The 10,000-nt window shown below is 49.5% G+C and overlaps 2 protein-coding genes across 9 annotated transcripts in view; one reads left to right on the top strand and one right to left on the bottom strand.

Moving 5' to 3' along the window:
- Positions 1-4,220, top strand: part of LOC133142377 (uncharacterized) — a 10,413-nt gene extending 6,193 nt beyond the window's left edge. For 2 of the 7 annotated variants that reach the window (XM_061263556.1, XM_061263555.1), the window contains exons 4-7: positions 275-325; positions 781-936; positions 1,908-2,105; positions 3,712-4,220. In XM_061263556.1, the coding sequence (XP_061119540.1) occupies positions 275-325; positions 781-936; positions 1,908-2,105; positions 3,712-3,790 (484 nt within the window). In that variant the 3' untranslated portion in view covers positions 3,791-4,220. Of the gene's footprint in view, positions 1-270; positions 937-1,907; positions 2,106-3,711 lie in introns of all 7 variants that reach the window. The other 5 variants (XR_009710178.1, XR_009710179.1, XR_009710180.1 and 2 more) reach the window with 4 other exon arrangements.
- Positions 1-10,000, bottom strand: part of rnf208 (ring finger protein 208) — a 22,878-nt gene that overhangs the window by 6,593 nt on the left and 6,285 nt on the right. The window contains exon 2 of one of the 2 annotated variants that reach the window (XM_061263554.1): positions 5,532-8,490. The exons of the other annotated variant lie outside the window; for it this stretch is intronic. Coding sequence (XP_061119538.1) covers positions 6,679-7,491 — 813 coding nt within the window. The 5' untranslated portion in view covers positions 7,492-8,490 and the 3' untranslated portion in view covers positions 5,532-6,678. Of the gene's footprint in view, positions 1-5,531; positions 8,491-10,000 lie in introns of those variants that run through there. 2 annotated transcript variants of the gene reach the window in all.

Genomic DNA, 10,000 nt, shown 5'->3' with positions numbered 1-10,000 from the left:
CACGCACCCAACCCTCCCACTGAGGGGAGGCCCACTCAGGTTTTCATAGTCGGCCATTTTGTTCTGTTCTTCCATCCGGCTGATGGAGGCTCCACATGTCAGCTTGAGTCATCTGAACGACACAGTGGGGGAGGGGAGGGGAGGGGCGGGGGGTAGAACATTCCTGCTCATAATCTCGTCGACTTCACGATAAATAATACACTTACTGTCTGAATGTGACACAGCCAGGCCAACCAACCGACCAACTGATCTGTTTCACTTCCTCCTCAGGCAGCCAGCACAGAAAAACGCATCAAAGAAGATTGCGCAGCTCTTCAAGAAAAGGGTGAACAACACGTCTGCCAGCTGAAGTGGATTATCCTTCCTGTAATAATCTTCTGTTGATGTGGCTGAGGGTGCTAGACTGCTGTCTCTCCCTCAGTCTGACGGCAGTAGATTCACGGATTTTAATCCTAAAATCCAAGACCCTGGTACCAGTTGGTCCACGATGTTTAACTTAATGGGCTAATTGTGTTTGCTCCGTTACATTTACAAGAACATTTTATAACTGAAAAGGCTTTATTAACCTTTAAACCTTATTTATGCAATGAGGTCTGTACTGCTGAGAAGTTTGAAGCCTTTACAGCACAAAATGAAGGATATGTGTATGTCATGGTAATCCTGAACAAATTGTTGTATCCATTTATGATAACCTCCAGATAGCATCTGTTATGTACGGTAAATGCAATTTTAGAGAATAAGGTATTTGTGTGCCATTAACACTGACACTTTTATCCAAAGCAACTTACAGTTGATTGGACTACACGAGGGACAATGGAGCAATGTGGGGTTAAAGGCCTTGCTCAAGGGCCCAACAGCTGCACTGATCTTATTGTGGCTACACCGGGGCTTGAACCACCAACCTTCCGGGTCCCAGTCAGGTACCTCAGCTGCTAGGTAAATAATCGACATGGTCTGGTATGGAACCCATGGCATATGGCCACCACAGCAGGTTGTGCCATCTCCAGGGCTGAGAGGCTGGATAACTGGCTCTCATTCCACGCCAGAACCTTGCGGTAAAATGGCCGTCCACAATTCTACCTCTTCAGCTTCATGTGTATTCCTTGGATCGTGTCTGTGTGAGGCTGGCATAGGGCAGGGTGATATGGGGCGCTGGTCCACACTCTGTGCTTCCCAGGTCAGCACAAGCCTGTCGATGGTATGTACATACATGACTGTATGTATGAACATTGCACATTTTTTTAAATCAGTTTTTCATTTTCATCAACACGGCTGTCATGATTCATATTATTGAACTTAATGCAGAAAAGATTTTTGATGTCTCAAGATGAAATCTAAAAATAATTTTCATTTCTTTTTTATTGTTCAATTTTCCATCCGTTTGTGCTTTTCCATCCATTTGTGCAGTTTCATATAAAAATGAAATTCACTTTATTGAAAGACTGAGGACATATTGTTGCAGCATATTGCATTATTTATCGAATCTGATGTATGAAGAAATAATAATATTATAATATTGACACAATTAAATAATGCCATGGTAACATAAGTAAATGCACTGTACATATGATTAGATGAATACCTTGAGATGTAATATAGATATAACATGTTTTATCAACCATTTTATTTATTGATACTTTTACATTTGTATAAATGGGCTGTAATTTCTGCATGGATCTGTGAATACTCTCAAAATAAAGCTGACTGTCTGCACTTTAACCTCATGTTTTGTCTCTTGTGCTGGAGTACGGAGTCAAATGGACAGACATTGTGTCACTGTGCGAATGCTTGTGGATTTAAATGTTTGCGGACATGCAGCGCTTGGCCTGGTGGGGGCAGTAGAGGGAGGGTCACGGGCTTCTTCCTCTTGGGAAAATCTCATGCCAATCACAGCTGTTGCCTTTCAGACGTGTCTGTCACAGCGAGACAGACAAACGGAAGGACAGATGGACGTCATCGTACAACCTCATTTGCAGAGGTGAATACGTTTCATCTTTAAGGTATTGCCGAAGTATTTTCAGTGTTGGGGCTACATTTAGCCTCATGCTGACTGAAGCAGACCTCACTGTCCTGAGGTTGTCAGGTGGTTTGGCCGAAGTTGATGAGTAAGGCGTCTCTCATCTCTCTTTCATTTCCATTCAGAACTTTAGAGCTTCCGTGCACCGGGCAGTTACACCAATCGATAATGTCTGTAAGCGATAATGTCTGTAAGCCTTGAGGGAGCCTGCTTATGCCACTATAATACTTGATATGTAGTTATTTCGCTTATTTATCTCGCTACCAAGCTGAATACTACCGTATGTGCCGTATGTAGCCCAGGTTTCACGAGATATTTGGCAGACTAAAGCTTCAGCTGCAGATTTGCCTCCACAATTATTCATTATAGCAGCCTCTATGATGTATAATTGTATTTCTATATGTCAGTATTGCCATTTGGTGATAAAATGCACAATTATATGTGTCTAACAACCAATTCAATGGAATGGATTCATTTTTTTTTTTTAAACAAAAAAGAAGAAAAAAACGGTAGTCAATCTGCTGGTTGGTCATATGTGACACGTTATCATAATCAGTGTAGTCGCCACGGTCAATTTCACAACAATCAATGTTTGTATAAAAATGTAAATTTTGGGCTGTTTTAGACTTTCAACTTCATTTTGAAGATGAAATATCTTAGTTTTCATAATCTGCGTGTCTTAATAACAAATTAGTTAAAATACAGTTTTTTTAAGCTTTGAAAAGTAAGATGTCAAAGTGAAAGTAACTTGGTTGTTTGGAGGCTAGCCAGCTTGTAACCGTTCACCAGTCACAAACAACCACATCATCTGCCACATGTTAATATATTTGCTTTTATGCTCTGCATCTCTTAATGTCAAGAGTAAAAATATTGTTTAAAGGGTTTATACATAAGATGAAAAATTCAGTAACTGAATCGCGTAACTCTCGCGATGAAACTTTGAAGCCGTTTTTCTGAAAAACATGGTTTGGTGCCACTCAAAATAAAACGGGACGCAACTCTCTTGATATCTGGAGTAGAGAGATAACGACTGTATCGTTAGAAAGCTTACATTCTCATCTTTCGATTGGTTTCTGAAGTTCAAAATACGTTTTGGGGAAATACGACTGATTTTGATAGAGCAGGTCTTATTATTGAACAACTTTGGAGGGAGTGTCATTGTGTTGGTTGTAGTCTGTACAATACCTGACCACACTGTGTAACCTATTAAGGTGCAGTCACAACTACATACCTACCTACTGTAGCCTGCTATAGGTATGTAACAGTCCTGTAAATCCTACTATTATGCCAGAATTTGTATGTTTCACATGGTATCTCATAGCATTGTGAAAGTGAGATGCACTGACATATTTTGTAATATGAGATCTTAAGATGAAGTGAGAGATCATATTAAATACGTTGTTTATACTGAAGTCAATACTTTAATCTTCCTGAGAATGTTTCACATGATTGGGCTTCATACTGTGCGTGACATTTTAGCTTTGGTTTTCAGCGGAGTGATCGTTCCTGCTCTGGCTGGGATGTAAGATAACCTGGCTGCAGCTTCAGTCCATCCAGAGACCAGCCCAGGAGGCCAGAGGCGGCCTTAATTACATTTGCTTTTGCTAATTGGTTCATTTTCAGTAATTGTTTAATTTTTCCTGGGGAAACTTTCCCAGGCGCCAGTGACTGTTCCTTTTCCAATTTGTCTGCAGTTACAGAGGGAACCACGCCCCCTGCCCTGCTGTCCAATCGGAGAGCAGAGACCGTCATCCACACTTCACCTCTGACTGAACTGCTGGGAATGAGTTTATCAGACAAGCATCAACTCTAGCACAATAAAACCAGCAAGAGAAACCCACAAAACACCAGTCTCTGTCTGAATATGACAACAGAGCCATGATGAGTAATGTTTGCTTATCTGAAGAAAAAAAAGGTTGATTCATTTCTACCACGGAACATAAACTTATGCAAAAGAAAAAGAAAAACTTGAGATGCCTCTAAGTCTTCCGTCTGAATGAATATTAATGTCTTATTCAAATCATTTTGCTGGAAGTTTGATTAATATTCTTGTAAACAGCCTCCAAGCCAAATATAATCAATTAATATTCATGAAAAGGGCAGCTTATTGTCAGTCCAAGTTAGTTTTGCACATGTGTAAGTCACAAAGAATAAATGTCCTTTTTTATTGTTGAAAAAATCAATTTGTTGTTGTGCTGCAGTATTTTTCTTCAGTATAATCCTGTCTGTCACAGCCCAACATGCTGTCTGAAAGGCTCACAGCCCAACATGCTGTCTGAAAGGCTCACAGCCCAACATGCTGTCTGAAAGGCTCACAGCCCAACATGCTGTCTGAAAGGCTCACAGCCCAACATGCTGTCTGAAAGGCTCACAGCCCAACATGCTGTCTGAAAGGCTCACAGCCCAACATGCTGTCTGAAAGGCTCACAGCCCAACATGCTGTCTGAAAGGCTCACAGCCCAACATGCTGCCTGAAAGGCTCACAGCCCAACATGCTGTCTGAAAGGCTCACAGCCCAACATGCTGTCTGAAAGGCTCACAGCCCAACATGCTGTCTGAAAGGCTCACAGCCCAACATGCTGTCTGAAAGGCTTGCGGGTTTGGGCTGAAAGGCTGAATTCTGGTTCTGTGGTTTCTGAAGGATCATTCAGACGAGCTGAGGAGGATGGGACATTCCAATCTGACAGGACAGCAACCTGTCAACAGTGGAACAGCATCTCTGAACACACAACACCGCAAACCTCTCAGTGGATAGGCTACAGCAGCAGAAGACCAACAAGTCTAAACAGTAAGTCTAATAAAAACATAATAACAGAATTGTGCTCATTCATGGATAAGTTTGTGCAGATAGAGCCCGGTGCTGCTGGTGGTAAGAGTCCAGGGTCAGTCTGCTTCCTGAGAAAAAACCATGGACTCTTCTTTTTGGAATGCTGTATGAATATTTCATCACTGGAACACCTCTCTGATTTTATGAATGAACGTGGATGACATCACAGCTGCCTGTGGTTATTGACCTGGAGCAGTCCCAGGGGGTCAACTCTGCACAGAGCCGTATACCAGCGGGATGGCCCGCTGCAGTCTCTGTGTGCTGCCCAGCCCAGCCAGAGCAGATCAGGATCTGTGGCCCTGCAGCTCAGGCTGGTGGACCGCAGGGCGACAGCAGGGGATTCTGGGGCTTGTGCAGAAGCGTCTCTGAGGACTCCTGACCCCAAAGACCAAGGACACGCCACCCCACTGCTGCCCCCTCCACTTGGGGTTCCATTGCCCCCCTGCCCCCCTTCACACACACACTCACACACACACACTCACACACACACACACACACACACTCACACATACACACTCACACATACACACACACACACACACACTCACACACACTCACACATACACACACACTCACACACACTCACACACACCCCCACACACGTAGTATTGAGCTCAGACAGGGGGGTGTGATAGCTCTCTGAAGGCACTGGTGAGAATGAACTCAAAACACAGAAAAAGCCTCGACTGTTTGGAACGATATATTATATTTATATTTGATATGTGTACTTGGCATTTCTACACATATTTAAATAAATAAGAGCAACTTTTCAATTGACACTTCAGGACAATAAGCAGATCCAGAAAAATGTATCTACTTTGCTTCCATTTTGCATCTATAACCAGTGAGCCTCATAAAATGTTCTCGGCAGAGGGCCTCTGAAGAGTCTTTGACCAGTGTGTAAACTCTCCTTCACTGAAACAGTCCGGCTGACAGCTCCACAGACTCCTGTTCAGACCGTTTTACTATCCTCATTATTATTGTTTGTTTGTTTGTTCATCGACTCAAACCCAGGATTCCTGCGCTTCTCAAGCCCACATCCCCGAACAGGTCCAGAGAGAGGGACGGGGAGAGAGGTGCGCACTTCATAACCTCATAACTTTATAACTTCAGACATAAAATACATTTACCGGATAATTATCCATTTCTTCAGCAGTACTGCACACACGCGTCATCTCTGTTCAAGTCTTTTAAATCCGTCACTGTATGTGTGGTATTCTCCAGTGCTGTTACATACATATATAATAATAATATACGGGTGTTCTGTGTGGGGGTGTAGGGGTTGCCAGTTGTGGGTGAAACGCCCCTGTGTCTACATGATGCCGCAGGAGGACAGCGGGTTGCCAGTTGTGGGTGAAACGCCCCTGGGTCTACATGATGCCGCAGGAGGAGAGCGGGTTGCCAGTTGTGGGTGAAACGCCCCTGGGTCTACATGATGCCGCAGGAGGACAGCGGGTTGCCAGTTGTGGGTGAAACGCCCCTGGGTGTACATGATGCCGCAGGAGGACAGCGGGTTGCCAGTTGTGGGTGAAACGCCCCTGTGTCTACATGATGCAGCAGGAGGACAGCGGGTTGCCAGTTGTGGGTGAAATGCCCCTGTGTCTACATGACGCCACAGGAGGACAGCGGGTTGCCAGTTGTGGGTGAAACGCCCCTGTGTCTACATGATGCAGCAGGAGGACAGCGGGTTGCCAGTTGTGGGTGAAACGCCCCTGTGTCTACATGATGCCGCAGGAGGACAGCGGGTTGCCAGTTGTGGGTGAAACGCCCCTGGGTCTACATGATGCCGCAGGAGGACAGCGGGTTGCCAGTTGTGGGTGAAACGCCCCTGGGTCTACATGATGCCGCAGGAGGACAGCGGGTTGCCCAGGTGGCAGGTGCAGGCGGACTGGCAGTACTGGCGCACGGTCTGGTAGCAGCTGCGGTCGGGCTCCCCGCCCCACTGCATGGTGCCGCTGGGGTCGGAGGGCAGGCGGCTCAGCAGGCTGGTGTTGATGGCCAGGGCGGCCAGGCCGTAGTCGGTGAAGAGCACGGTCTCGCGCCGGCAGGTGGGGCAGGAGATGAACTTGTACTTGGGGCAGGACTCGTACAGGATCTGCAGACACTCCTCGCACACCGAGTGCAAGCAGGACAGGATGCGCGGCCGCTTCCCGGCGAAGTTGTAGGTGTGTCCGCAGGTGGGGCAGTCCAGCGGCTCGTAGGGGGCCACGGCGTTGGAGGAGGGGGGCGGGCCGGCGGAGGCGATGGGGTGGGCGGGCCGCAGCACGTACTGGTTGACGATGACGTCCTCCATCTTGTAGTGCAGCTGGCGGTAGCACAGGTCGGCGCTCAGCTTGCGCTGGGACAGGAAGGGGGCGGGGCGGTCCAGCCGGGCGGGGCCCGGGGGCGGGGCCTGGGGCCGCAGGTGGGCGTGGTGCAGGGGCGTGGCCATGGCGCGGGTCAGCGTCAGGTCCAATGGGAGGTCGCCGCACGCCTGGTTCACGATGACCTCACCCTCCCCGCCCCCGCAGTCCCAGGCCACGCGAGGGGGCGGGGCATAGCGGGGCTGAGTCACCGGCGGGGAGGGGCACTCGCGGGGGAGCTTCTCTGATTGGATGATCTTGACGGTGTCCATGGGGATGGCCACGGGGCGCCTCAGGCACGACATCCGCTCTGGGGGGCGGGGCCAGGCACAGGGGGCGGGGCTACTGCGAGGGTGGGCTCTCACTGGCGCCCCCTTCAGCCATTGGAGGGGCCCTGCGGGCGGATGAGTCTGTCCATGATCACACCGGCTCCCACAATGCACCCCTGTGAATTAACCCCAGCAACGCACTCAGCCAAGACACAGACAGACACACAGCCCGTGGGACAGCTCAACGGGGCCAGAACCCGGCAGCCTGATACCAGTCTCCGGTCCCAAAAACTTTAGACTTTAAAGAACCCTGTTTGGTGCCCAAGTCTGTCTTAAAGTGCAGTTTTGGGTCACAATCCCCAGAACTGTGATACAGGAAGAGGTAAGTATTCCTACAGTATCAAGCTACAGAGTAAGCTCGTTCACAATTACAGGCAAAACAACCAGGAGCAGCAAAGAGCCTTCAGCGGGGTATTTACATCAGTTATACACACACACAGACAGACACTTCACCAACACGGACGGGATTATAATCACAAGGTCCTAAGGTCCAGAACAGGTCCTCAGTGCTGGAGTTTTGTTGTTTTAAGCAGATTTTTCAGTTACAGGTCATACAGTTTATTTGATTTCAGAGGAGAACGGTGGATGAAAACAACACTGATTTCTTCTCCAGCTCGGATACGTTCTCACACGAGCTGGAGGGAGTTATCCCGCGTCTCCATGCTGTAGTAAGTCTGGAGTGGAGTCTCGATATCCAGGTAATCCTGGTGCGGTGGTGATGAGATGATTTGGGAGCTTCTTTTGGAAAGAGACACGACAGGAACAGGAACTCCAGCTCCTGAAACTCCCGTCCCAGGCCTTTTGGGAGCGTGACGCCGTGTCCTGCTTCAGCCCACTCGAGGCCTCAGACATTCACGAGAGTCACGCCAAGGCCGGCCACCTCTCCGTCATGGCCAGGGATCTACAGACAGCGCCCTCGTGTGGCCCGGAGGTGGAACTACACCCAGAGGCTCCCTGCAGTCTCTCTGCACTCAGCTGCCGAAAAAAGAAAAAAAAAACATTTGTATTTTTAAAAATGTACTTCTGTTTATATTTTCTACATTCTTAGATATGAGCCAAATATGTTGACATTCCAAGGATAGTTAGCGAGTTGAAGCACTTCTGTTTAAAATAGTCCCTCCCCCAGTCAGGAAATGTTAAGATACAATCTTCTATCAACCCGTGATCTGTGTGTGTGTGTGTTTGTGTGTTTGTGTGTGTGTGTGTGTGTGTGCAGGGCAGGTGTACGAGTGTGCATCATGTGTAGAGCAGGTGTGTGTGTGTGTGTGTGTGTAGGGCAGGTGTGTGTGTGTGTGTGTGTGTGTAGGGCAGGTGTGTGTGTGTGTGTGTGACAGAGAGAGGGGATCCTGCAGCCACAAAAACCACCAAGTCACATTCCACCCCCCCCCCCCCCCCCCCCGATGCCCCGGTCTCACCCCACCCAGCATAAATACCCCCCCCCCCCCACGTGGGTCCTGCAGCTCTCCTCCCTCAGCTCTGCTCCCTCTGCTCTCCTCCCTCAGCTCTCCTCCCTCAGCTCTCCTCCCTCAGCTCTGCTCCCTCAGCTCTCCTCCCTCAGCTCTGCTCCCTCTGCTCTCCTCCCTCAGCTCTCCTCCCTCAGCTCTGCTCCCTCTGCTCTCCTCCCTCAGCTCTGCTCCCTCTGCTCTCCTCCCTCAGCTCTCCTCCCTCAGCTCTGCTCCCTCTGCTCTCCTCCCTCAGCTCTCCTCCTTCAGCTCTCCTCCCTCAGCTCTCCTCCCTCAGCTCTGCTCCCTCAGCTCTCCTCCCTCAGCTCTCCTCCCTCAGCTCCCCTCCCTCAGCTCTCCTCCCTCTGCTCTCTTCCCTCAGCTCCCCTCCCTCAGCTCTCCTCCCTTAGCTCTGCTCTGCTCCCTCAGCTCTCCTCCCTCTGCTCTGCTCCTTCAGCTTTTCTCCCTCAGCTCTCCTCCCTCAGCTCTCCTCCCTTAGCTCTGCTCATGCTCCTTCATTAGAGCAGGCCCGGGGGGGGAGGGGGGGGGGCACAGTAAGACAGAGTGACCTAATTGCTGAGCGGGAGACGGGGGGGGGGGGGGGGGGGGTTCTGCAGGAATTTCTATTTTTGGGTCTTATCAGGCGATTGTGCTGCTGCTTCCTGTCTTTACCCCCCCCCCCCCTCCCCGGCCTGCTGAATCACCGAGGCGCTGGGTTCACCCTGCCCCCCCCAGCCTGTCAGCAGTATTACCCACAATCCCCCTGCCTTCCCCGAGACGTGGAGGATGAGGAAACACAACGGCAACACGTGTGAAGCAGGGCGATCAAACCTCGAAGATGAGCTCCCGTTCGTCAGGGAACAGCCCCCCAGCAGATCTCCAAACAGCCCCCCCATCATCAGATCCCCCCATCACCGCCCCCCCATCACCATCCCCCCATCACTCCCCCATCACTCCCCCCCCATCACTCCCCATCACTCCCCCATCACTCCCCATCACTCCCCATCACCCCCCATCACTCCCCCCATCACTCCCCCCCCCCA

The sequence above is a fragment of the Conger conger genome, chromosome 12, assembly GCF_963514075.1.
Source record: "Conger conger chromosome 12, fConCon1.1, whole genome shotgun sequence".
Lineage (NCBI taxonomy): Eukaryota > Metazoa > Chordata > Actinopteri > Anguilliformes > Congridae > Conger > Conger conger.
Note: the sequence above shows the minus strand (reverse complement) of the source record. Positions and strands in the feature narration are given on the sequence as shown.